Source organism: Arachis duranensis, chromosome 10 (genome assembly GCF_000817695.3).
Source record: "Arachis duranensis cultivar V14167 chromosome 10, aradu.V14167.gnm2.J7QH, whole genome shotgun sequence".
NCBI classification, from domain to species: Eukaryota; Viridiplantae; Streptophyta; class Magnoliopsida; order Fabales; family Fabaceae; genus Arachis; species Arachis duranensis.
This window is the reverse complement of record NC_029781.3, coordinates 726,920-753,252: the sequence shown is the minus strand read 5'-3', so window position 1 is coordinate 753,252 and position 26,333 is coordinate 726,920. Positions and strand designations below refer to the sequence as shown.

The 26,333-nt window shown below is 37.5% G+C and overlaps 4 protein-coding genes across 7 annotated transcripts; 1 reads left to right on the top strand and 3 right to left on the bottom strand.

The window, feature by feature from the left end:
• Positions 1-14: 14 nt before the first annotated feature.
• LOC107468112 (probable LRR receptor-like serine/threonine-protein kinase RFK1) lies at positions 15-6,701 on the bottom strand. 3 transcript variants are annotated; one of them, XM_016087348.3, is made up of 24 exons: positions 6,371-6,701; positions 5,763-5,937; positions 5,399-5,470; positions 5,223-5,291; positions 5,060-5,131; positions 4,901-4,972; positions 4,747-4,818; positions 4,586-4,657; positions 4,417-4,488; positions 4,259-4,330; positions 4,064-4,135; positions 3,648-3,716; positions 3,375-3,440; positions 3,223-3,285; positions 3,076-3,126; positions 2,958-3,001; positions 2,483-2,871; positions 2,214-2,412; positions 1,766-1,909; positions 1,555-1,673; positions 1,254-1,464; positions 908-1,145; positions 674-824; positions 15-518 (listed from the first exon to the last, which is right to left on the bottom strand). In XM_016087348.3, exons 1-24 carry the CDS (start codon positions 6,462-6,464, stop codon positions 120-122), a joined length of 3,057 nt encoding a protein of 1,018 aa, XP_015942834.1. In that variant the 5' UTR covers positions 6,465-6,701; the 3' UTR covers positions 15-119. The 3 variants fall into 3 exon arrangements, with proteins under 3 accessions (XP_015942834.1, XP_015942835.1, XP_015942836.1); XM_016087349.3 differs by having other exon boundaries at positions 3,076-3,123; XM_016087350.3 differs by lacking the exons at positions 5,763-5,937; positions 6,371-6,701 and having other exon boundaries at positions 5,060-5,105; positions 5,399-5,734.
• A 2,822-nt stretch (positions 6,702-9,523) lies between these two features.
• LOC107468117 (26S proteasome non-ATPase regulatory subunit 14 homolog) lies at positions 9,524-11,748 on the top strand. The gene is made up of 6 exons (XM_016087354.3): positions 9,524-9,669; positions 9,802-9,979; positions 10,090-10,171; positions 10,734-10,910; positions 11,031-11,198; positions 11,380-11,748. Exons 1-6 carry the CDS (start codon positions 9,537-9,539, stop codon positions 11,569-11,571), a joined length of 930 nt encoding a protein of 309 aa, XP_015942840.1. The 5' UTR covers positions 9,524-9,536; the 3' UTR covers positions 11,572-11,748.
• A 148-nt stretch (positions 11,749-11,896) lies between these two features.
• LOC127742735 (ankyrin repeat-containing protein ITN1) lies at positions 11,897-13,311 on the bottom strand. Of its 2 annotated transcripts, none has more exons than XM_052255460.1 (3): positions 13,161-13,311; positions 12,731-13,083; positions 11,897-12,661 (listed from the first exon to the last, which is right to left on the bottom strand). In XM_052255460.1, the coding sequence occupies exons 1-3, from the start codon at positions 13,264-13,266 to the stop codon at positions 12,044-12,046; spliced, it is 1,077 nt and encodes a 358-aa protein (XP_052111420.1). In that variant the 5' UTR covers positions 13,267-13,311; the 3' UTR covers positions 11,897-12,043. The 2 variants fall into 2 exon arrangements, with proteins under 2 accessions (XP_052111420.1, XP_052111421.1); XM_052255461.1 differs by having other exon boundaries at positions 12,731-13,080.
• A 188-nt stretch (positions 13,312-13,499) lies between these two features.
• LOC107468075 (uncharacterized) lies at positions 13,500-25,782 on the bottom strand. Its single transcript, XM_052255228.1, has 5 exons — positions 25,266-25,782; positions 14,355-14,504; positions 13,902-14,044; positions 13,746-13,794; positions 13,500-13,630 (listed from the first exon to the last, which is right to left on the bottom strand). The coding sequence occupies exons 1-5, from the start codon at positions 25,780-25,782 to the stop codon at positions 13,500-13,502; spliced, it is 990 nt and encodes a 329-aa protein (XP_052111188.1).
• Between the last annotated feature and the right edge of the window lie 551 nt (positions 25,783-26,333).

Genomic DNA, 26,333 nt, shown 5'->3' with positions numbered 1-26,333 from the left:
TGTACAGTGTCTACGTCTATGTGAATCCCAATCTTTAGATACAAAAATGCTTTTGTACACAAATTTATGTATTGTACCACTATGCTATTTGCTAAGACTAATCAACTAAGGATGAATATTTAACTTGATAAAGGGGAAATCTCAGAATGAGCTAATTCCTCAATAGAACTTGTGTAATTATTATCACCAGATATTGAGCTGAATGTATGTGGTGTTGCTGAATTTGGGGTCTGGTTTACACTCAAACCCAGTTTTGATTTATGTTGATGGAAGTCTCTTAAAGCTTTAAACCTCAAATCCTCATTGCAGGAACTTGGATCTGGAACCATATACGGAATAGCTGCACGACCTTCAAGCATATTCACAACCTCAGACATTGTAGGTCTGAGTGATGGTGATGCATTTGTGCATAGTAGTGATACTTTTACCACCATTTCTGCTTCTGTTATAATGTCCTCTGGCCCCAAGCTTTCATCAATCAGTTTAACCAAGTTCTGTTTTTTGTGCAATTGGCAAGCCTACAATATGAATAGTTGTTGTTGTTTACTTGTTTTAAGGACAAAGTGACTAAATAATTATACTGCATAATTGTGTTTAACTATGAGATACGTAATTAAACAAAAATGAAGCATTATTTATAATTGAATAACAAAACTAGGAGATTTGAACATACCCAATCCAAAAGGCAAACGCTTTCATCATCTGGTAAATAATTGTTGTTGCTTTTTCCGCTAACAATTTCTAAGGCCACAACCCCAAAGCTGTAAACATCAGCTTTGTATGTAAGATAGCCCCATAGTGCATATTCTGGTGCCATATATCCACTGCAAAGAAAAAAGAGAATTATATCTAGACCCAGGTAAAGTAATATCATTTAGATCTTTATGATAATGCAAAGACAACATACATAGTGCCGGCAACTCGGGTACTTATATGTGTCTTCTCATCTTCATGAAGCTTAGCCAATCCAAAGTCAGATATCTTAGGATTTAGTTCACCATCAAGTAACACATTAGAAGCCTTGATATCTCTGTGAACTATCTTGAATCTTGATTCTTCATGGAGAAATGCCAGACCCTTTGCTATGCCAATGCAGATCCTAAACCTTGTTGGCCAGTCTATCTTAAGATGATTGGTTTCACTACCTACGAATCAATAATTTTAAACACTTCTAAGACAAATGAATGAATCAGAAGCCTAACATGTTCAATCTCTAATTTAGTTCTTTAAATTCATGGCAAAGTCATACTCACCAAATAAAGCACGGGAAAGACTATTATTTTCCAGGTACTCATATACTAATAGAAGTTGTTCCCCTTCTGTGCAGTATCCATAAAGCTTTACAAGGTTGGGATGTTGCAAACAAGATATCAAGCCTATTTCATTTAAGAATTCGCGATTTCCTTGCCTTGACTTTGATGATAGTTGCTTAACTGCTATAACAGTACCATCAGGCAGTTGACCCTGACATTCAAATTGTCAGAAACCACTTATATCAAACATATAAGCAGATTTCATTTTGACAAAATAAGCATTTAGAAGTTATCTTAAAACCTTGTATACAGGACCGAAACCGCCTTCTCCAATCTTGTTAACAGAAGAAAAGTCATCAGTGGCTGCTCTCAGCTGCTCTAAGCTAAAAGTTCCTGACTGAATATCTCCACCTTTTGTACCTATCAATTGGAGCAAGATAAATTTATAAGCATATTAGTTTGAGATTGTTGCAACTTTTGAAGTTTTAAGATTAAGAGACTGGGTTCACCACCTTTCCGTCGCAATTTTCTTCTGAAGAAGCCTTTCCACCAAATGAATCCAAACAAAAGAAGAATGAAGCATAGAGCCCCAGCTACACTTGCAATTATTAAAGAAACAGGAACCTTCTTTCCATCGTTTGAGCAAGTTCTAGAGTCTGTTCAAACCACAGATAGATATCATATTATGTTTATGACAGTACTGGACATCATGCAGATTAGTGTTGAAAATAACATCCCTTTTTTTAACAACTAGTTTGCATGTGATGAGAACAGACACTGCACTTCATCTTATTGATAAGATTGAGAAAGCCTTAGAAAGAATCCTAGTGAACTGTACCACAACAGAATCGAGTACAAAAGTATTATTACATGAGGTTCTTTTTCTTTAGGTCAACCATTTTTTAATTGTCAGCTGATTTACATGGAGATAAATGAAGAATGTTAGATGAAAGTACTCACCAGAAACAACAGACAATGCTGATACAAGGGGACCATAAACTCCATAATCAGGTATTCGAGTTGTTCCTTTCCCGGCCCAGTAGAATCTAATCTCCAAAACATTATTTGTGATGCTGACATTGTATATAGGCACTACCAGTGGTTTTACAGCAGCATGTGTCTCATTTTCTATATCAAAATCGTTTCTAATCAATTTTTCCTGAGACAAAATCACTGCATTAGTTCACAATGCAGAAAGAAGAGCTAAATTCATGATTTTGACCATTTACCTGAACATAGATATCAAATATACGCTTCCCAAGGCTTTTATATGTGTTATCATTTGAAAACTGTATTTCAGCAAAGTGAAGATTTACAGTATAGTTCCCATTTTCCATGCAATTATGGAAGTAAGTGAGTGAAATTGGAGATATGCGTGCTGTTGTGTACAATTCAGACATATTTGAAGATGATAGAGATACAGTGTAACGTATGTTCTGAGCTTCGAAATCATCCAGAAAGTCCCCAGTGCTACTAAATCCCCATTGATCACTGGAGCTATAGAAATATGTTGCAGTACCACCTGCAACTTCTCCATCTCCGAAATAGAGGCTGTTTCCTGTATTATCTTTTACTTGTATATCCTTTCCACCACAATTGACATGTAAGCAACTTGAATCTGAAGAATTTAAGAAGATGGATGAGTTTCTCTCAAGTGAGTTTGTGTAATGAGAAACATTTTCCTTTAGAGTAGTATATACTTACATCGTGGACAATTGAAGTTACTTTTGCAAGGCACATATTCCTCTCTGTCAAAAGCAAAAGTACAATTTTCAGTTTTCTGCTTGTTTCTAACTCAAGAAATTAGAGATGAGGATCTTACAACTTATTCTTCATCATTGAGCTTCTGAACAAATTCACATTTAAGTTCCTACTAAGTGAATCAGCATGAAAAATATTTTAGTTTTAAGGGAAGAGAATAAAAAAGTACTCCACTAATAATAAAGGAATGATAATCTCAGTTTCTCACATGTCTTCCTGACAAGCAGGTTGCTCAGGCCCTTGCCAAGTAAAGTTGTTGTAAGAGAGATCACTGTATCAAAAAATGCCAGGGGAGTTGTAAGTTGTAACAGAAACAAATCGCAGATGAATCCAAAGATGTTCATAAAAGAAGCAACTTACATGCTACTTCCATCCTTCAGTATTGACTTTGGTACATTTCCACTGAGCATGTTACCTGTTAGGTAGCTAGCAAAAACAATGCCAAACTGTTTAATTCATGGTGTTAATACTTGAATGTAGAAGCATTTATTCAATGTCACATAACTTGCCTAATCATAAAATTAGTTGCATATTATCTTACTTCAGCAGAACTATTTGATTTCATTTGTGTAAATATGCTATCTCTTGTGTCAAATCAAAGTGTCAAAAAGCAATGTAGAGTAAGATACTTACATGTATCTCATACGCTTTACATTAATGACTTCGAGAATTTTCCCAACTAGCTTGTTAAAACTGACATCCCTGACAAAATTTTCAAAAACAAAGAACTTCATTGTTTAAACTTACAATGTTGTTTTAACAGAAACAAATCGTACGATCGTCTAAGCATATTGTAAAACCAAAGGAAGTCAATAAATAGAATAGTATAATGACTCATATCAGATGAAGTAAAGCTTAATACAAAGGTAATTCATAACTTCTTCACTGACAAGTAAGGCTTATCATATTTATTGATGTAATCTAAAGCTCTTAACTTTCTCATGTACAAAAATCCAAAGAAAGCATTTCTTTTAACATTTTCATAGTAAACAATTTCAAGTGTATAAATTGATTATTATTAATACAGATGCAGAGCATGCTTAACTTACAAAGTTGCTAGATTTGTCAAGGTCCATATGTATGAAGGTATCTCCCCAGACAGGTTACAGTTCCTTAAGACCCTTGAGTGCAAAAACTGAATCACATTAAACTTATGGAAAACAATTCGAAGAAATCAAGTGAATCATATTTCACAAAAATAATAAAAGGAACTATTATATTCTCAATAGTAGCAGCCTACATACAATGTAGTTAGTGCTGTCATGCTCTGCAGTGAAGGAAAAACCTGGCTAGGACTTTTTATATCACTGATTCTTCTGTAGAAAGATGTGCTACCATGAGGACAGACAAAATTGAAGTAAAATATCATAAAAATGTTTTATAGAAAGATAGTTATACTCACAACTGAAGTAAGTTCTTCAATAGAGATATACTTGATGGAATCGGTCCTTCTAGTCCACTTCCATGCATTTCTCTGAATTAATTTACATTGATAAGAATATAGAATTAGAAAACAATATAAATATTTAGTATTGTGAATATATTAGCAAGGAAAGGAATTAGAATCTCACAGTCTTTGGAGAAATTGCCAGTTCTTTATGAAATCAGGTATGGTTCCTGTAAAGTTGTTACTACTTATCCTACTGCATTGTTACAAAACAATGGCAAACATCAGTATGACAGTATAATTAGTATTTGAGTTCTGATGAGAAGAAACAACAGAAAAGCTCACAAGTCGGTTAAATTTTGCAGCCCAGCAAGTGCCGATGGTAAGTTCCCGGTCAACTGATTTGATGACAGTACCCTTCAATGGTAATATTTCAGAAACAGATTTTAAGAAATAATTAAAATCAAGAAAAAATCATATCATTAAAAAGTGGTCTTACAAGGTCTGCAAGTTGATCAGCTTCCCAAGTTCAGGTGGAACAACTCCAGAAAAATTGTTTGCTTCCAGCATCCTAATTAATGTTTCAAAACTACCATTTCAGTGAATATTGAAAAAGGCACACTATATGAATGAATAGACTTAAAAGTTCAAAACATACAGGTATGTGAGAGTAGTAATATTTCCTAGATGCTTTGGAATTTCCCCTGACAAGCGATTCACAAGAAGAGAGCTGCATCATGTTATATGAAATATGTAATCAAATATAAGAACAATATAATGATAAATTATGTTCAGAGATTCAGTAGTTCAAAGTGACTCACATGGAAGTTAAATTCATTGAAGCCCATTCCTTTGGAATTGTGCCATTTAAACAATTGTATGCAAAATCTCTGTTGATAGAAGGAAAACTATCAGTAAAAAAAATGAAAGTCAAGAAGCATAGAACATTTAGAAAGAATATAAAAGGAACAAAGCAAAGAAGTTAAGCTGCTCATACATATCTTGAAGAAAAGGTAGCTTGACCAGTTGAGGTGGGAGTGCTCCAGGTAGACTAAGGCGCTTGAGGGTTCTAAAGCATAGAGACAATGCTCAGTGTTCTTACTGAGGATGCATAAAATGCTGATAAGATTTTTGTAGAAAATGTGGCCAAGCACACAAAAAATCTTAAGCCACATTTGATCTCAGGATAGAAATACAAAGAAACCAGAAACACAAACTTGTTCAGAGAAGAAACCACATAAAATGTCTGTCTTGGATAAAATCTGCCCAATTTTCATGAGACACAACTCTGCATTTCCATCATGAGACACCAAATACAGCTTCAAGGAACTAAAAAAAAAAGGGTAATTATGTAGTCATACATCTTAGTAACATGACAGACAGTACTATTTTCAAAACTGCAGTCACAAACAATGCTTCTCTCCGATTCGTCAGGAGGTTCTCGCGTTAGTCCAACCCTTATAATGTCACAGGAATCATTATCAAACTCCCAATAGACCGCCCCCATTGTACTGGTAATTTCTTTGAGAGCTTCAACTGAATAGAAATCATAATCATGTTAAGGCAATCATTCTAAAATATTAGAATGCTCATTTCAGTAACTAAAGAAATTTGAAGCTTTACCCACTACAAGTGAGTCCAATATCAACTTGATGGCTACCATTAAAAGAATTCCTCTATATGTCACATAACTATTAATTAGGCAAGTGAAAGCAAGTAGAAAAAAAAAATTATAAGTCTGTAGGGTCTGCTAAGATCCTGATGTACTCTCTATAATTTCAAATACTGGAGTTTCCAAATTGAATGAGACAACATCAATTTCATTTGTTTTTCATTTTGGTCATTTTCTTCCCAGAAATCTCTCAAAGGGAAGCTAAGGAAATGAGGAGCTAGGTCACTAAAACCCACCATTAATGAAATGTTTTGAACTAAGAATTTCATCACCTAGAAAGATGAGTTTCAGAGTTACCTTCTTCTTTTGGCAATTTTGATTCGGATATTCTCAGCAACTGGAAGCAACAAAGTGTAACAAGTAAAAAGCCAAAGAAGTTGAGAAGTTGCATGTTGCTCTGACAAGTATTAAGAAACTCTGATCTTTGCTAAGCTGAGTTTGGTTTCAAGTATCATCAACTTAATAGTGTTTGCCTTGCAGGAACCTAGATTAGTGAATAATAGAGATTATGCATATTGCACTGCTATGGTCAAATACCAAACAGTGACAATTTTTATTGCATTATTGCACGGTACAATAATAAGGGACACAATGAATGTGACAAACATGAAAATTGGATTAACTAGATAGTGAGATCCAGAAACCCTCTGAATGAGAATAGTTGAATTTCTTTGCAGAATTTTATATTATTGCTTGTTTAACAAACATTTCTGCTGTCAGTTTAGACTTTTAAGGCAGCAGGTAGATTAATGTCATACTATTATTTTACATTAATGTCATACCTGTGTATAGTTTAAAATAAAGCTGAAACAATGGAAAAATATTCATACTATGGGCACGTAAAGTTTCGGTCAATTTGCATATGCATACATTGCGTTAGTGTGTTGTGGTCAAAGACTCCCCTTTAAGGTATTAGTATATTAGTGGACTTACTTTAGTCTTATCTATAATAGTAATAAACTAATAACAATAATAATTCAGGCAAGTTTACAAAGATTCCTAAATTAAATTTTACAATTAATTTATACAAGAAAACTATTTAGATAAAGACATTTAAAATATTTTTTTAAATATTTTTAATAATTAAAATTCAATATATATAATTGATTAAATTGTGTTATTTTTATCAAAATTAGATCAGATAAATTGATTTAGCTAAAAAATTGGTGAACTACACTTTAATATTTAGAGTTTTCAATATATATAAAATAATAAGAATAAGAGTATTTTAGTTATTTTTTATAATAAGATTATTGTAGTCATTTTTTATAAAAAAATATTAATTTAGACCGGTTCAAAATTTAGTTTACTAATTTTTCGGCCAAATTAATTTATCTGATCTAATTTTGATAAAAACAACATGATTTAATCGATTATATATATTGAATTTTAATTATTAAAAAATATTTTTAAAAAAAATGTTTTAAGCGTTTTTATTTGGGTAGCTATGTTGATACAATAAAACGATTATTAGGGGTGGCAAAACGGGTCGAGCCCGCTGGGCCGATCCGCAAAACTCGCTAAAAAATGCGAGTCGGACTAGGATTTCGAGCCCGCCAAATTAAAAAAATTCGCCAAACCCACACCGTCAAATTGGCGGGTTTTGGCGAGGCGGGGCGGGCCGGTCCGTCGGGCCGAAGCTTTATATTTTTCTTTTTTTTATTAAATAAAATAGTGGTTACTATTATAAAATTAATAATTATAGAATTTTTAAACACTTTTTTTTCATTTTTTGTTTTATCCTTCTTTTAGTTATTAACTTTATTTATTTTATTTTACAATTTCGTATATATGCTCAAATTATGTGACTTATTTTTTAAAATAAACATGATTCTATTGACAAATATTATTTTGAATAATTTTATTGAAGTTAAACTTGGCCCGTCCCGTTTATGAGACGGACCTAGGCGGGACGGGGCGGGCCGGTCCGCTTTGCCACCCCTAACGATTATTTTTTTTCATTGATTCATTCTCACAATGCCAAAAATGTCTCCTCAGGTTGACAGCCCTTGTCATCACTTTGTTCTGCTAAGTCAATATTTTAATTAATTTCGACGTGGATGATTTGAACTACTGTATGTGCTAGATTTTTCAGGTAACAATATTTCTCAAGTGAAATAAAATAATAATTAAGGTTAGAATATTTCTTAAACCCATTCTGTATGTGCAAATCCATCAAATTAAGGCTAAAAATGTGTCATGAATGGAAGTATCACTATCAAACAAAATTCGAAACAACCACTATCTCATAAATATAAGAGAAATGCGTGTATGATTGTTGTCTAGGTTAAACAGAGCTCTTCTTATACCACATTTGGAGATTGAGTTTGTAAAAATTTGTGTTCCATATTCATAGAGAGATTATATTGTACGACTCATTTAGTTTTTTCTTTTTCTTTTAAAATAAAATTGTGCTTAAACATTGTTTCATATGCTTTTAACTAATATCTACTTAATCATATTTATTATAGGTAATCTTTGTTTAGGTAAAAAAATCTTTTTTTTTTTACTTTTTAGTATGTTTGACAAATTTTTAATAATAGAAATAAAAATATTAAAAAATAAATAAAAAATATTTTTTTGAAAAATTATAATTTATATCTTTTAAAAAAAATTAAAAAAAAAATTTTTCACATAATAAATGAACCAAAAAATACTTTTATCTTATTTTATCTAAACATAATTGATAAATAAAAAGATTTGTTTACATGAGATATTTAAATATAAAATCACTTTTATTTTTATAAAAGATCTTTTTAAAAAATATTATTAAAAAATATCTTTTTCGAAAATGATGTCCAAACAAATCCTTACAAACAAATTTATAAATTATACTATGAAAAAGGATAAATTAATACCTAATTTTTTAGTCTACAAATATTTTAAATCTTTAAAAATTTAAAAATACATTTAAATTTTTAACTTTTTTAAAATTTAAACAGATTCATCTAATTTGACACAAATTAAAAATTCTCCCACAAATATGTATCTGTAATGACTAAATCAATATAATAAAAACTATATTTAATTATCTATTAAATCTGACTGACCCAAATAAACATAAAAATTTAAAGATCAATATATCTAAACTTAAAAAATTTGACCCTTTTTCTTATACTATAACTCATGATATATCAAATCCTTTAAATTCTATATCCTAAGACCCATGATCTAGCTTGGAAACGAAGGTCAAAGTTGAGTTTCTTATTTGCTCACAGAACTAAATAGATACTATTTTGAACCGAATGTGTTCCAAAAATGAAAGTCTGACAGGAGAAAGAAGTTGAGGAAAGCCTAAATTTGAAAATAAAAATAGCATGACACCGCTACAGAATAAAATTATTTAATAATAATAATTTTTTTATTATTATATAAATGATTAGATAATAGATATTATTACTTAATAAAAATTGACAATATTACTCGTAATTTAAAAAATATTATTCTTAGAGAGTTGAGAATCATGGAGCGGCTTCAGAGAATGTTTGCAGGTGCAGGAGGGGCGCTAGGGCACCCACCACCAGATTCCCCCACACTCGATTCTTCCGAGCAGGTCTATATCTCTTCGCTCGCCCTCCTCAAGATGCTCAAGCACGGTAAAAAGTTTCAACCTTTAACCCAATCAAATCTCTGCTTTTCCTTTTTATGTTTCAGCTCAATGTCAAAGTTAGGTTTTTTTTCTTAAGAAAAATACTATTTTAGCTGAATTCGGGTGCTATTTGCTATAGGAAGAGCTGGGGTTCCAATGGAAGTGATGGGTTTGATGCTTGGGGAATTCGTGGATGAGTATACCGTACGCGTTGTTGATGTGTTTGCGATGCCACAGAGTGGAACTGGTGTTAGTGTTGAAGCTGTTGATCATGTCTTCCAAACTAACATGCTTGATATGCTCAAACAGACTGGACGGTATTTAATATATATTTTTAAAAAAATGATACTTTTTTAACTATTTGTGTTGGGTTTAATTCATGAATGAATGAGTTCATCAATGTCAGTTAGTTTGTTTGTGTTGGCAGACCAGAGATGGTTGTTGGGTGGTACCATTCACATCCTGGATTTGGATGTTGGCTTTCTGGTGTGGACATCAATACACAACAGGTTCAAGTTTATCTTTTTTCTTCGGTTATTTTTGTCTGGATCGTGCATTGGTTCATCCTTGTGTTTTAATACCATGTTTCTGAGTATACTAGCTTATCCAGAGGATTAATGTTGCAGTTAACCAAGTTATTATAGTTTTAATCACCTGGGAAATTGTGGACTAAAGTTGGATGCCCTACTTTCATTTAGGCTGGTTTATTGGTTCATGATGTTATGTTGGGGTGAATAAAGTTAATGTTTCTGTTTTTCGGATTCCCTGAGAAGGGTACTCTTCATTTTGAGATAGAATATTTCTAGATTATCAATGGAAGCAAACTATTTTCTTGTGATTGAAATACTGTGGTGGACTGCACTGCCAAGTGCCAAGTGCCAAGTGCCAAGTGCCAACTATTGTCTATTTTACTAAATGTGAAATTTGAGTTGCTGATGATTTTAGTTCAGGATGTGTCCCAGCATAACAATTAAGTGCAGTAATTATACTAACTGTTATCAATTCTTATTAGTATGGTGCTGCAGACATTTGCTATTGGATAACTTTGCTCTTGAATTTGGTGTTTTGCAGAGTTTTGAGGCTTTGAATCAGCGTGCCGTGGCCGTTGTCGTAGATCCAATACAAAGTGTTAAAGGAAAAGTAGTGATCGACGCTTTCAGATTGATCAATCCACAGACTATGATGCTTGGCCAAGAACCGAGGCAGACGACGTCCAATCTGGGGCACCTGAACAAACCATCTATTCAAGTGCGTTATTCAATGCCTCTCCTTTTTCTATTTTTCATTTTTATTTTTGCCATCAATGTGATCACTGTTTTTTTTTCCAACTCGTGGTAGCAGCTTCTGACTAATATTTGCCCTCTTTAGGCGTTGATCCATGGATTGAACAGGCATTACTATTCCATAGCCATTAACTACAGGAAGAATGAACTTGAGGAGAAGATGTTGCTAAATCTTCACAAGAAGAAATGGACCGATGGTTTGACACTTCAGCACTTTGATACACATTCTAAGACTAATGAGCAGACTGTTCAGGTAAATTCAAGGAATTCAGCGTGTAAGGTTGAATGCCGCCCGGGTTTTATTTTACTCAAATAAAGTGTTTGATTTTGCAATTATGCTGCTGTTTAAACTTTCTAAGATTTGAAAGCCAGTCCGGTTTATTTTTCAGATTAGATTTAGATGGTGATATATCTCAACTAATTTGGAATTGCAGGAGATGCTGAACCTTGCCGTGAAATACAACAAGGCAGTCCAAGAGGAAGATGAGCTGCCCCCAGAAAAGCTTGCGATAGCAAATGTGGGAAGACAAGATGCAAAGAAGCACCTTGAAGAGCATGTCTCGAATTTGATGTCTTCCAACATCGTTCAAACTCTAGGAATGATGCTTGATACCGTTGTCTTCTAGAGTTGTTATTTTCGGATCTTTCAATTTCTCTATTGTGATTACTAATTAGTTAGAAAACTGGTAATTTATTCACTAGTAGTTTTACAATTATCCCAAAACCATATTTGAAGACAGATGTATTCTTTGGACGAGCTGAAGAGGTCAAGAAATTAAAACAGTTCATATTTTTTCCGGTGACCCCCCATAGTATTACTATTTCCTGTGTGTCCTTGGAGTTATGATACCTGAACTCATCAATCATCATTGGTTACATAAAGGAAAGATTGCTATTGTTAGGAAAAAAACGTTTAATATTACATGTACGATATACTCAAGCATCCACCAAGATCAGTAGTTTCTTACTAAGCAAAAGTGCAAGGTATGAAGTTTATTCACTGATTATATCATATGATCTTAATTCTTAAAGCTTGAAACAGGAACATGAACCATGAAGGGCTAAAGCTTGGTAGATTGAGGGCACACTTGTTCACAACTAAAGTGGAGCGTAGTCGAACGTATCCTGTGGTTCGTCATGAATGGTAGACCAGAAAAGTTTGATGTATAGTGGAAAGTGAGACAAGGCAAAATATGTCAGAGGAAGACATGACAGGGCATATATAGGAACAGTAATATTCCTGAGTTTGCTGCTGGTTCCAAGGAAATGGGCAGCACAAAAAGAAGCCAGCATGGAAATAATGGACAAGAACATGGATGTCAAACCCAAGATAAGTTTCCTGGGCAGACTCTTTTCGAAATCAGAAGGATGACATCGAGATGCAAGTATTGAGAGGAACAAGACGAGTGAGTTGATAGAACTGCCAAGAGCAATGAGTGATGAGATGGAAAAGACCTTGTACGCTGTCCTGTCTATAAAGTTTGGAATTCCAGCATCCTCTCCATCGCCAACACCACCCGGAACGGTGGTAGAAGTGGCAAAGGCCACCGTGGCAATCAGCGATGCCAAAAGGGAGCAAGATCCAGAGGTTATCTGCAGCCAGTCACAACCTACCCAGCCAAGCTCCCGGTGAGTTTCGGCGAAGATCTGTGCTGGAGTTTGCTTAGCATTGTTGTATCTAAGAAAGAAGCGTGGCGGCCCGGATCTTAAAATAAACTGCATCACATCATGATCAGGATTTTACATGACATGTTTTGGAAAACATGTAGAATAAGAGTTTGTTACCTTGTACCATTTGATTTCCCAGTGCATTTGCAGCGCGGCGATGGGATTGCGGCGAGAGAGATCAGTATAGCCTGGAGCTCCCAACTTGGCTGCCAAGTGCAGGGCAGTGTTTCCTCGGTAATCCAATTTTGCCAGTAGGCTGTCCTTCACCATATTTCTCTTGAGAAGGAGCTGATACAAGTGGATATGCCTATTCTCTATGGCTAATAGCACTATGTTTTTCCCTTCAGAATCCAACTCATGAATAGCCGTCGGAAACATTTCCAGGATTTTATCTACCATTTCTGTTACCCCATTCTTTGCTGCTGTTATTATCACTGCCTCCGTCTTCTCCATCTCCACCTTCCGTTCTTCTAACATTTCAGATAATATGTTAATGCCAAAAAACTAAACAATTAAGTGGCCTAACAGGAATCTTGTTACAATATACCCTCATGTATCCGTTGATCTTGGTCTATCAGTTGGTCCCATGGGTCTGTTGTCACTTGGATATTATCATACTCATACATAGAGAATCGCTTCAAAAGTTCATTCATTATTTGAACGGACCACAAATGTTTTTTCTTCTTTTCACGTATCACTTCGAGTGTACCTTTATGCATGTGTAGTTTTAAATAAGGTGGAAATTCAGGTACAATTGACTTTACATGAAGTTGATATCTGAGAGCTGTTAAATGATTTAATTGATTTGACTAAATTTTCATCTAACGGTTCTGAGATATCAACTTCACGGGAATTCGTAAATTTAATAAGTGAAGATCAAAGATGTTTACGACGAGGACCAACCTTTTCCAAATACTATCACCAGCATAATCATAAATACCAACTTGAGAAAATCAGCAAAGCATTTGTAATTGGCGGGAAATAACGACGGAAGCGTCCAAGCTTCGGCTTCTTGTCCTAAAAAATTAATTATAGATCCAGATTATAAAATCATCAAAATTTATCTGCAGATTAGTATCATAATATATGATTATATGGTATTTTTTCTGCATGCACTAAAATGCAGCCTCACCTAACAAGTTTGTCTCGGAAGCAATTCTTTCTTGTGCTTCAAGGTTCCCAAAAATAAATTATATATATATATACCAAAATTAAACTTATATGTTTTCCAAGAGAGAGAGAGAGAGAGAGAGAGAGGAGGGTATGATTCCCTTTTAATTTGCATACCGGATGAGACTGTATTTTTCGTCAGTTTCATAAAATCCATGCATGACTGATAATTTTTTGGATATTTAGTTTTGCCATTGTCAATCGTTTCATAGGGAGGCAGATAATCACTTTCATCTACTTCCAGTTTCCCTACGCTTATACCTTCCAAAAATAATGCACTTGTTAACATAATAATAACAATAATGAATAATTAAGTAATGTTAAAGAAATAATTATTTAAAGTTATTTTATTTGATTTAACATGAATAGTTTTATGTATATAGTATTTATTAGATCTAAAATTATTTATTTATTTATTTTAATAATAATTAGAGAGTACAAGATAAAAAAATTTAGACTACTTTGAATTAATTTTTATTATCTTTTAAATATTTTTTTTTATAAAAATAACATCAATTAATTATAATATCCGCTATATATATGTATGCGTGGATTAATTAATATGATATACCTTGATAAATTAGTTTTTCTATTAGGCCAAATCTACTACCACTTTTGAAAACAGAAGAATTAGAGGCAAGTATATGGAGAGGTGTGGCTCCCTCTTTATTCTTCGAATTCCCAAGATCTTCATAAAGGTGAATTATTATCAGTGCTAATTCTGCCAAACAAATTTAATAAGTAGTTCATTAGAGATAACAAGAAACTAAATTTAGAATCATATATAAAAAATACTATGTCAACGTTATTGCTATATATTTGTATATAAATATGTATATATAATTTAAATTATAATAATTTATATTTTATATTCGGCAACGGCGCCAATGTTACGGTGGGTAACCGGAGATTGATGGGCTGGATGGCGTTGGTTGGCCCAAATGTGTGAAGGAGAAGGATTCCGAATGGGTATGCAACTCGGGAGACTCCGTCCGACTTGTTTGTACGAAGAGATGGGGGTGGTACCTGTAAAGACACTCCGATGCCTAAGTTAGCAAGGGTGTGAGCAGGTCTAGAGAGTATTGGACTTAGAGATACCTGAAGGGTGTCAGTGTATTTATAGTGGTGACCCAATAACCACCGTTGGAGTAGTGCCATATTTTTAGGGTGTTAACCGTCCCATTATCTTAGGGAGGTTAAGATATGGCTCGTGGAAGTGGTTAGAGAGATTCTAGGGATAGTTATTCATTTAAATGAGTGTTTATCCGCCAGCTAATCTCGTGCCCGACTTCTTTAGAACAGGTCGTGGTGAGTACTGACTTCATAGGATGAAAAGCAGGTCGTGATGAGTACCGACTTCATAGGATGAAGATTGGTACTGGTGAGGCCTAACCCTTTGGATTAGGTCTTTTGCTTGATCCTGGGCCTTTGTTATTGGGCCAGGGTATGAACAGTGCCCCTACTCGAGCCCAATTTTCCTTTCAAGATTTGGGTTCGAGTATTCTACTCGGGGTCGTAGCCGACTTGTAGGAGGACCGACGTGATGGTCCGAAACTGACGTGATTTTTCGTAACCTGAGTATTCTACTCGGGGTCGTAGCTGACTTGTAGGAGGACCGACGTGATGGTCCAAAACCGACGTGACTTTTCGTAGCCTTTCGGTTCTGACGGTTACGTCTAATCAAACATCGTGTCCGTTTAGGGATGTGCGTAGGGAGTGATGGTCTTGGTAACGGTGCATTCTCATTAATGACTGCCCCGTTTTTACCATTGTACCCCCCACGTACTTATAAATATTCTCCCTCTCTTTCATTGTTTCGTTTTTGCGATTTTTCAAATTTTTCCTTTTCACTCGTTCGTGCTGCATTCTCGTGTTTTCGAAGGCTTTTTTCCTCCTCCAACCCTCATTTTCAGATAAAGGTTAGTTCTTTCTGTAACATGCTTTTCTATTTACATGCTTTTATTTGTAGATAGATAGGTTGGTTTGTGGACTTTTAGTTCCGTATTCCCTCCCTTTAGAGACCGTGTTTTTTATTTTTCTTTTCTTTTCCTTTGTAGGTTTTTGTCACCCTTTTTAAGAAAAGAAATGGCTTCCGTAGATATTCTTTCTCTGTGGGTTGATGTCATGGTCCTAGGGGAGGAACCTTTGGTCGATACCGAGTTTATCACTCATCTTCGTACTCGCCACAGACTTTGTACCTCTGAGGAAGACGAGGCGAAGTATGACTTGGTGGTCCCGGGTCCAGAAGACCGGGTTTGTTTTGCGAGGGGCGACGAGGCGGCCCCTCATTTTTTCTTTATGTATGAGTGTATGATCACCCGTTTGGGTGTTTTTCTTCCTTTTTCAGATTTCGAGATGTCTGTTTTGCATCACTGTTGAGTTGCCCCTACTCAGCTTCACCCCAACTCTTGGGGTTTTTTGAAAATTTATCAATTTATTAGCCATGCTTTGGAGTTTCCGACCTCTTTGAAGATTTTTTTCTATCTTTTTCATATGACCAAACCCTTTAGTGGGCTAAACAATAAACAACAGTGCGTGTCTTTCCGAGCTATACAAGGTCGGAGAGTTTTCACCCTTTTTGATGAATCTTTCCATGACTTCAAAAATTATTTCTTCAAAGTGCAAGCTGTAGAGGGTCAGCACCCCTTTTTCCTGGATGATAATTCTTCTCCCCGTTTTCCTTTGTACTGGCTGGAGGCCTCTCCCTGCGAGAAATATGGTCTAGACGACCTGGATGAGGTAGAAGCAGCCATTGTGGGGTTCCTCCGAGAAGCGTGGGGGAGGGCCCCATATTTGGACACTAAAAAATTTCTCCAGGGGTCACCGACCTTTGTTCAGGCATAGATAGGTAGTTTTCATTTGTTTGTTTAGGGTTCCAACTTGTCTGACTGACTTTTCCGACTTGGCTTAATCTATCATCTATTTTTTCAGAGATGGCGAAGACAAATGCTCAGGAGTCTTATCAGAGAGTCCAGGAGGCTAGAGCAAGGTCTCGCGCCAGGACTGGTGGTGCTAGGGCGGTTATCTCTCCTCCTCCTCCTCCTCGGGACGTTGGGACTTCTTCCCAGCCCATTGTGATTTCTTCTTCGGTTTCCTCTCAGCCGCCCCCCTCCGCCCGACCTTCCACTGAGCCAGAGAAGAAGAAGCGCAAGACTTTAGAGTCTGGCTCTTTCGAGGTTAAGGCGGATGCTCTTGCATTCGTCCGAAAGAACATCTATCCCCATGTTCGCATAAGCATGGATGATGTCTCTGTTCGGAGCCACCTTACCACTCTGGTTGAGGAGAGCCTTAAGGCGGCGGGTGTTTGCGGTAAACTCTTAGACATTTTTGAGAAGGTTCCCCTCAGCTCTTTGGGAATGACCTCGAAGGTCGAGGAGCTGGAGGGAAGGCTTCGTATGTTTCAAGAGCATGAGAGGGAGTTGAAGGAGGAAGTTGCCAAGTTGAAGGGGGAGAGAGATAATCTCCGGGAAAAGGAGAGGAAGTTGCAAGCTCGATGCAACATGGAGATGGACTTGAGGAAGATAGCACAGGCTAGCTATCAAAGTTTATTTGAAGATCTTGTGTTTGTGAAGAATGATCTGCTGAATTCTCGGAAGGCATATACCGAGTTGGAGGACTCTATTGCTGATGGTGCCGAGGAGGCTTGGAGGATCTTTAAGGAGCAAGTCGGAGTTATTGCTCCCGACTTGGATCTTTCTCCTTTAGATCCTGACAAAGTCGTTATTAATGGTGCAATTGTGGATCCTCCTACCCCCGTGATCGTTTCCGAGTCAGAATTGAAGACCCGGGGGCAGAGGATCATTGAGTCCCCTCCTCGTTCTAAGGATGCTCCGAGCTCTTCTGTTATTCCTCCGACTTCCTCTTCATCTCCTGTGGATGCCTCTCTTCCCGGTCCTGGTGGCGCTCCTCCTGACTCTGGTGGTGGTGATCCGTCTACTCCTCTGCAGAAATAATTTTATGTGGCTATATGGGGGCTTGGCCTGTGGGTCTCCCCTTTTTTAAACTCTTTATATTTGTTGGTGGTATTTGTTGAACAATTTCTTTTGGCCTTTCAAGGCCGTAAACAAAAATATTTAAAAATACCCTTTTTTAATAAGGGTTTAAATTAACAAAATAAATACCCTTTTTTGGATAAGGGTTTAAGTTACCTTATGCGTGTATGCTTTTCTGATTTTGATTTTCGAAGTCCCCTTGATCTTTTTCTGAAAACCTTTCCCTTTGGCTTGTCTGTTTTTTCTGAGCCTTTTTGTTTAAGGACTTTAGGACAGCCTTTAAACTTTTTCCTAGGTTTTTTAATCTCTTTTTGTTATTCCTTATACTCAACTTTGCTTTATTGAGTTCTTATGACTTAGGTTATTTTTGCGATGCGTTTTTCTTCTACTCGGTTCTTCACTCCGATTTACGGGTCGAAGTGTTTCCGAGCTTCTCTACTCGGGTTTTCATTTCAACTTATGAGTCGGGTCGTTTCCGAGTTGTTTACAATCAGCTTATATAACCTTTTTACACCGACTTGTACCTCATCGTTTTATCCTGACGACCATCTAGATCGGTTCATGGGATTTACACGTTTTGTCGAGCTTAAGTTGGCGCGTTTCGTAGAAAGATTTAGAAAATAGAAAGGAGTTTATAAGAGATATTGTAAATGAAAAAAGATCTTTACTAATTGGGGAGGTACCTTCTTGCTACTAAGGGTTTTTAATAGCCTATTTTCCCTTAGCCTCTACTATGATACCTCGTTAAAAACCCTCCTCCAGAAAAAAACCCTTTGATATTGGAAAAAAATCATGAAGTTGGGAAAAGAGTACATCAGGGAGTAGAGTTCGCTTTTAGCTGTAGTACCTTTTCATATTACAAGCATGCCATGACCTTGGGAACTCAGTGTCGTTCAGGTCGGTCACTCTGTAATAACCTTTTCCTAAGACTTCATTGACTTTGTATGGTCCCTTCCAGTTTGCGGCGAGCTTTCCTTCCCCTGATTTGTTGACTCCAATGTCGTTTCTGATTAAGACCAAGTCACTTGGGGTGAATGCTCTTCGAATGACTTTTTTGTTGTATCTTGTAGTCATCCTTTGCTTCAACGCCGCTTCTCTTATCTGGGCTTCTTCTCGGACTTCTGGGAGTAAGTCGAGCTCCTCTTTGTGCCCCTGTATATTTCCGATCTCGTCGTAGAGAATTACCCTTGGGCTTTGTTCATTGATTTCTATTGGTATCATGGCTTCCACGCCATAAACTAGTCGGAAGGGTGTTTCTCCAGTGGCGGATTGGGGCGTTGTCCTGTAAGCCCATAGCACTTGTGGGAGCTCTTCAGCCCAGGCTCCTTTTGCTTCTTGTAACCTTTTCTATAGTCCTGCCAGTATGACTTTGTTGGCTGCTTCGGCTTGCCCATTGGCTTGCGGGTGCTCCACCAAGGTGAACTGATGCTTGATTTTCATACTGGCTACTAAGCTTCTAAAGGTAGAGTCGGTGAACTGGGTTCCATTATCTGTAGTAATGGAATGAGGTATCCCATACCTTGTGATGATATTTTTGTAGAGGAACCTCCGACTTCTTTGTGCGGTGATGGTGGCCAATGGTTCTGCTTATATCCACTTTGTGAAGTAATCTATTCCCACGATCAGGTATCTGACTTGTCCTGGCGCTTGGGGAAAAGGACCTAACAAATCCATTCCCCATTTTGCAAAGGGCCATGGAGAAGTGATACTGATGAGCTCTTCTGGTGGAGCCACGTGGAAATTTGCATGCATCTAACATGGTTGACACTTTTTCACAAACTCTATGGCATCTTTCTGCAAGGTCGGCCAGTAGAATCCAGCTCGGATTACTTTCCTGGCTAGTGACCTTGCTCCGAGGTGATTTCCGCAGATCTCACTATGTACTTCCTCTAATACCTCGGCAGTTCTTGAGGTCGGTACACACTTTAATAATGGTGTTGATATCCCCCTTCTGTAGAGAATATTTCTCACCAAGGTGTAGTGTTGTGCTTCCCTTCGGATCTTTTTTGCCTCTTTCTCCTCTTTAGGGAGGATGTCGAATTTCATGTATTCGACCAAGGAGCTCATCCATCCGAGGTTTAAACCGACTACCTCAAGTACTTCTTGTTTGTCTTCTGTTTTTACTACTGAGGGTTCCTGGAGGGCTTCTTGGATCAGGCTTCTGTTGTTCCCTCCCGGTTTGGTACTTGCTAACTTGGATAGGGCGTCCGCTCTGCTGTTTAGATCCCGAGTTATGTGTTTGACCTCGGTTTCTGCAAAGCGCCCAAGGTGCTCCAAAGTTTTCTCCAAGTACCTCTTCATATTTGGGTCCTTTGCCTGATACTCTCCACTTATCTGGGAGGTCACCACTTGTGAGTCGCTGTATATCATCACTTTTGTAGCACCGACTTCTTCTGCCAGCTTCAATCCAGCAATCAATGCTTCATATTCTGCCTGATTATTTGAAGCTGGAAATTCAAATTTTAGGAAAACCTCTATCTGGGTTCCTCTTTCATCTGCCAATATTATGCCTGCGCCGCTTCCTGTTTTATTGGAGGATCCATCTACATAGAATTCCCATGTAGTTGGTTTTTCCTCCTGATCCCCTGCGTATTCTGCAACGAAGTCGGCGAGGCATTGGGCTTTGATCGCTGTCCGAGTTTCGTATCTTAAGTCAAACTCGGAGAGCTCTATTGCCCATTGAACCATTCTCCCTGCAACATCCGTCTTTTGGAGGATTTGCTTCATGGGTTGGTTTATGCGGACTCTTATTGTGTGGGCCTGAAAGTAAGGTCGTAGCCTTCGTGAGGCTATTACTAAGGAGTAGGCGAACTTCTCTAGTTTGTGGTACCTTAGCTGAGGGCCTTGTAGAACTTTACTAATAAAATAAACTGGATGTTGTCCGACCTCGTCCTCTCTTATCAGGGCTGATGAAACAGCTTTGTCCGCTACGGATAAGTACAGGACGAGGTCTTTTCCAAATACTGGTCGGGTCAGAATAGGAGGTTGGCTTAAAAACTTTTTGAACTCTCGGAACGCCTCCTCGCATTCAGGAGTCCATTCAAACTGACATCCCTTTCTCAATAAGGAGAATAGTGGAAGGGATTTTAATGCCGATCCTGCCAAAAATCTGGAGAGGGCTGCAAGTCGGCCATTCAGCTGCTGGACTTCTCTCAAACAAGTCGGGCTTATCATCTCTAGGATGGCTCTACACTTATCGGGATTGGCTTCGATCCCTCTTTGTGTTAGCATAAATCCTAGAAATTTTCCTGCCTCCACCGCGAAGGCGCACTTTGCGGGATTTAGTTTCATCCCGTGCAGCCTTATGGTGTCAAAGACTTGTGAGAGGTCGGACAAGAGGTCGACTTCTTTCTTGGTCTTTACCAGCATGTCATCGACATATACTTCCATTAGATTCCCGAAGTGAGAAGAAAACACTTTATTCATCAACCTTTGATATGTGGCTCCTGCATTCTTCAATCCAAATGGCATGACCACGTAGCAGAAATTAGCTTTGGGTGTGATGAATGATGTCTTCTCCTGGTCTGCCTCATACATTGGGATTTGATTATATCCCGAGTAGGCGTCCATGAATGATAAGTATTGATACCCCGAGCTGGAGTCCACTAGGGTATCAATACTTGGCAGTGGATAAGGGTCCTTGGGACATGCTTTATTTAAGTCGGTATAGTCGACACACATTCTCCATTTGCCATTCTGTTTTTTGACTAGCACTACATTGGCTAGCCATGTTGGGTATTTGACTTCTCTGATGAAGCCAGCTTCCAGGAGTGCCTGTACTTGTTCTTCTACTACTAGGGCTCGTTCCGGGCCGAGCTTGCGTCTTCTTTGTTGTACAGGTCGGGACCCCGGGTAAACCGAGAGCTTGTGGGACATGAGCTCGGGGTCTATCCCAGGCATGTCGGAGGCCTTCCAGGCGAAGAGATCGGAGTTATCTCTTAGGAGCTTAGTCAACCCTTGTTTTAGGGTTTCCCCTAGGTTGGCTCCTATGTGAGTATTTTTTCCTTCCTCTTTGCCGACCTGTATCTCCTCCGTTTTTCCTCCCGGTTGTGGTCACAGCTCTTCTCTGGCCCTTGCACCTCCGAGCTCTATTGTGTGAACTTCTCTGCCCTTTCCTCTCAGATTTAGGCTTTCATTGTAGCATTTTCTTGCCAATTTTTGATCTCCCCTTACCGTTGCTATCCCCGCTGAAGTCGGGAATTTCATACAAAGGTGGGGTGTAGATACCACTACTCCGAGTCAATTTAGAGTAGCTCTGCCGATTAAAGCGTTATATGCTGACCCTACATCGATGACTATGAAGTCTATACTCAGAGTCTTTGATTTTTCCCCCTTTTCAAAAGTGGTGTGGAGGGGCAAAAATCCCAGTGGTTTTATTGGCGTGTCCCCTAATCCGTATAGAGTGTCGGGGTAGGCTCTTAATTCTTTCTCATCCAACCCTAGTTTGTCAAAAGCGGGCTTAAAAAGGATGCCCGCCGAGCTTCCTTGGTCCACTAGGGTTCTGTAGAGATGGGCATTTGCCAGGATCATAGTTATTACTACTGGATCATCGTGTCCAGGGATTATTCCTTGCCCATCTTCTTTTGTGAATGAAATGGTAGGGAGGTCGGATGACTCTTCTCCGACCTGGTAGACTCTTTTGAGATGTCTTTTGCGAGAGGATTTGGTGAGTCCCCCTCCCGCGAACCCTCCTGAGATCATATGGATATGTCTCTCCGGAGTCTGCGGCGGTGGGTCTCTTCTATCCATATCATCTCGCTTTCTCTTCCCATGACCGTCCGACCTTTCTATGAGATATCTATCAAGCCGACCTTCTCTAGCCAGCTTTTCTATCACATTTTTAAGGTCGTAACAGTTGTTTGTGGAGTGACCATATATTTATGGTACTCACAGTAATCGCTGCGACTCCCCCCTTTTTTTATTTTTAATGGGTCTAGGGGGTAGCAGTCTTTCAGTGTTATAAATCTCTCTGTATACATCCACTATAGAAACTTTTAGAGGAGTATAAGAGTGGTATTTTCTTGGTCTCTCGAGACCGAGTTCTTCCTTTTTCTTGGTTTCCCTTTCCCTCTCTTTTGTTGAGGGAGGGAACCCAGGGCGCCAACTCAGGTCTCTCAACTTAGCGTTTTCCTCCATATTGATGTACTTTTCAGCTATTTCCTGTACATCACTTAGAGAAACGGGGTGTCTTTTAGATATGGATTGTGAGAAGGGGCCTTCTCTGAGTCCATTGACTAACCCCATTATGACTGCCTCTGTGGACAGGTCTTGAATCTCTAAACATGCTTTGTTGAACCTTTCCATATAGGCTCGTAAGGATTTTCCGACCTTCTGTTTTATTCCCAGGAGGCTTGGTGCATGTTTTACTTTGTCCTTCTGGATTGAGAACCTCATCAAAAACTTCCTTGAGATGTCTTCAAAACTAGTAACCGACCTCGGGGGGAGGCTGTCGAACCACTTCATCGCTGCTTTCGATAGGGTGGTCGGGAAAGCTTTGCATCGTGTAGCGTCGGAAGCATCAGCTAGGTACATCCGACTTTTAAAATTGCTCAAGTGATGCTTTGGATCCATGGTTCCGTCATAGAGGTCCATATCGGGGCTTTTGAAGTTTCTCAAAACTTTTGCCCTCATTATGTCCTCGCTGAAAGGATCTTCCCCTCCTAAGGGCGGCTCTTCTCGTTCATCACGGGAGTTGTGACCTTTGAGGGAGGATTCTAACTTTAAGAGTTTTCTCTCTAACTCTTTTCGTCGTTCCATCTCCTCTTTTAGGTTCTTTTCGGTTTCCTTTTGTCGCTCCCGTTCTTGTTCTAATTGCTCCAGGCGACTGTAGACTAATCCCATGAGTTCAGTTACATGGGATGGCCCCTCTTTCTCTGATTCGCGCCCTTCTGAAGAGCTTCCCGGTGTTGATCATTAATTTCCTGGTGGAGGGTCAAGTCTGCATCATTATTGCCTGTGTCTAGATTCTCTTGTTCAGAATCTGACTCCACATGACCCTCTTCGGGGGATCTGTCCGCCATCACTGGTTGATCTCTCGGGTCCCCGGCAACGGCGCCAATGTTACGGTGGGTAACCGGAAATTGATGGGCTGGATGGCGTTGGTTGGCCCAAATGTGCGAAGGAGGAGGATTCCGAATGGGTATGCAACTCGGGAGACTCCGTCCGACTTGTTTGTACGAAGAGATGGGGGTGGTACCTGCAAAGACACTCCGATGCCTAAGTTAGCAAGGGTGTGAGCAGGTCTAGAGAGTATTGGACTTAGAGATACCTGAAAGGTGTCAGTGTATTTATAGTGGTGACCCAATAACCACCGTTGGAGTAGTGCCATATTTTTAGGGTGTTAACCGTCCCATTATCTTAGGGAGGTTAAGATATGGCTCGTGGAAGTGGTATTATTTTCATATAGTATAACGTTATGTGATAGATGTATGTATAAAATAATTTTATACTGATAGGACATTAAAATTAAATTCTTATGTATATAGTATACATATTATACATATGTTTAAACTTTACTTTTTTAAGAAGGAAAAAAAGCTGCTTCCCATAGGTGTGTGTTTAGATATATAATGAATAAAAATTTAAGCCAATTTTATATGGTGCTTATGAGTTGGTGTCTAAATTTTGTCTAACTTATTTTTTTGTAGTAAGTTTTGAATTTTTAAAAATTATTTATTGTTATATTTTTAAATTAAATATTATTTTTTAATTTTTTTTAGTAAATAAACACTATCTTTTAGACACCATAGTATTCACCAAAATTTTATATGTAAAAATTTTCAATTAATAATATATATAAACAAAATTAAGAAAAGTAAGCAAGTGAGTGAATATTTATGCCAAAGCAACAAAGCGAAATTTATACGAACATACTTGCACATACTCTTGATGAACATACTTACAGCTATCACTAAAATTAGTTTTTATAATAAATATATTTCTTTAAAATTTTTTCAAATGATTTCATAAGAGTTCAGTTCAGTTCAGTAATAGTTAAAATTTTTTATAAAAATTCAGGTATAATCAATTTTATTTAAAGTTGATAGTTGAAAATTAATAAATAATTTAACAGATTTAATTAAATTATTATCTAACCGTTTTTAACTATTAATTACACATAAAATTAATTACACCTCCCAACTGTATTAGAAGGCTAACATATTTTATCATTTATAATCATCAATTAGTCATTATTAATAATTTTAATGATATAAAATTATATTTAATAATATAAAATTTTATATTTTTTAATAATTAAATATTGGCTAAATTTTAATAAGACACAAAACTTTCTCAAGGAAAAGTATAGGGACTAGCAATTTTATTGCATTTTGGCCAGCATGTAACCAGCAGAGAAAGATGAGTCATTGGATGAAATCTCACACCAATCTCATACCATCAAATTATCATTAATGGCTAGTTAATGATTACCAATCACAAATATTGCTGGCCCTAACATTGCTCTTCTCAAAATAAAGAGTTTATGTTACCAAAATTGTCGGCAGCAATGGTAGAATGAAGAATGGTGTCACCATCACTTCTTCTGCAGTTATAGTAGTTGGGAGTCCCTGTATAATGAAGGAACATGAAAGCCTCTTTTCTTCCATGGAAAGCAGCAAGGAAGAGAGGGGTCTCGCCATCAACGTTTCGAAAATTCACCAGCTCGGGATCAGCATGAGCAATGACCCGAACCATTCTGATAGTCCCCATGGAAGCTGCAAGGTGCAATGCCGTGTTACTCCTCTTATTCTGGATTCTTAGAGCCTCTTCCTTACTCTCCGCTTTCATAATCAGATCCACAAGCTCTAAAACCACCTCCTCTTGGCCGTCGGTGACTGCCAGGTGTAACGCGCTTTCGCCTCCCCTCTTTATCTTTGCCGTGTGAGCTCTCTTCTCCTTCTCATAGATCTCAACCACTTCCTTCCATCTGCCTTCCATGCACATTTCGAACAACATCTTTGTCGTCTCATGATCCCACCGCGCCGAACTGTCATAACCACTTTCCATATTCACTTCTCATTTGCTCCATAATGTATCAGCAATTCAGCATTGAGCACCACTTTTTATAGTGAAACTGATCAACTTGGATATGAAGTTATCTTTATCCGATCCTATTATATTAGTTACTTGTCTTTGTTGGTGTCTTTTGGTGAGTATCAGTGCTAAATTTCCTATCCAAGCAAAGCCATATATAAGTTGCACCTTTTTTAACGTTTTTCACAATTATATATACTATATACTGTATGTAGAATTATACATACTAAGTTTTTGGATTTCTTGTCGACAGTCTTGACTCTTGAGTATGCTTGCACTACTAGACCAGCTGTTTGTTGTATATGCTGTTAATAGAATCTCACAATTTATGCTACCAAGGTCTTATGTTCTATAAAATCATTAATCCCTCTCACTACCAAAGTTGTATAAAAGGACATTCATACAACCAGAACAAATGGCAAATATTTTTGGAGTAAATATCCAACCGAGTCTTTGTCCATTTTTTCTTAAGGATAAGATGATTTCTTAAAAAAGACATTTTAACCTTTAATCCTTTTTATTTT

What these genes read in the sequence shown, in the direction of transcription:
- LOC127742735 (XM_052255460.1), bottom strand. Translation starts at nt 13,266, where the DNA reads ATGAATGAACTTTTGAAGCGATTCTCTATGTATGAGTATGATAATATC. An exon ending in AGATCAACGGATACATGAGG is followed by an intron (nt 13,084 to 13,160) that starts GTATATTGTAAC and finishes CTGAAATGTTAG; the next exon opens with AAGAACGGAAGGTGGAGATG. An exon ending in GGGAAATCAAATGGTACAAG is followed by an intron (nt 12,662 to 12,730) that starts GTAACAAACTCT and finishes GATGTGATGCAG; the next exon opens with TTTATTTTAAGATCCGGGCC.
- LOC107468112 (XM_016087348.3), bottom strand. Translation starts at nt 6,464, where the DNA reads ATGCAACTTCTCAACTTCTTTGGCTTTTTACTTGTTACACTTTGTTGC. An exon ending in AGCATTGTCTGTTGTTTCTG is followed by an intron (nt 1,910 to 2,213) that starts GTGAGTACTTTC and finishes TGGTTTGAACAG; the next exon opens with ACTCTAGAACTTGCTCAAAC. An exon ending in TCTTTCCCGTGCTTTATTTG is followed by an intron (nt 1,146 to 1,253) that starts GTGAGTATGACT and finishes ATTGATTCGTAG; the next exon opens with GTAGTGAAACCAATCATCTT.
- LOC107468075 (XM_052255228.1), bottom strand. Translation starts at nt 25,782, where the DNA reads ATGGAAAGTGGTTATGACAGTTCGGCGCGGTGGGATCATGAGACGACA. An exon ending in AGAAAAACTAATTTATCAAG is followed by an intron (nt 14,045 to 14,354) that starts GTATATCATATT and finishes TATTTTTGGAAG; the next exon opens with GTATAAGCGTAGGGAAACTG. An exon ending in CGAAAAATACAGTCTCATCC is followed by an intron (nt 13,795 to 13,901) that starts GGTATGCAAATT and finishes TAATTTATTTTT; the next exon opens with GGGAACCTTGAAGCACAAGA.
- LOC107468117 (XM_016087354.3), top strand. Translation starts at nt 9,537, where the DNA reads ATGGAGCGGCTTCAGAGAATGTTTGCAGGTGCAGGAGGGGCGCTAGGG. An exon ending in CCTCAAGATGCTCAAGCACG is followed by an intron (nt 9,670 to 9,801) that starts GTAAAAAGTTTC and finishes TATTTGCTATAG; the next exon opens with GAAGAGCTGGGGTTCCAATG. An exon ending in TGGACATCAATACACAACAG is followed by an intron (nt 10,172 to 10,733) that starts GTTCAAGTTTAT and finishes GGTGTTTTGCAG; the next exon opens with AGTTTTGAGGCTTTGAATCA.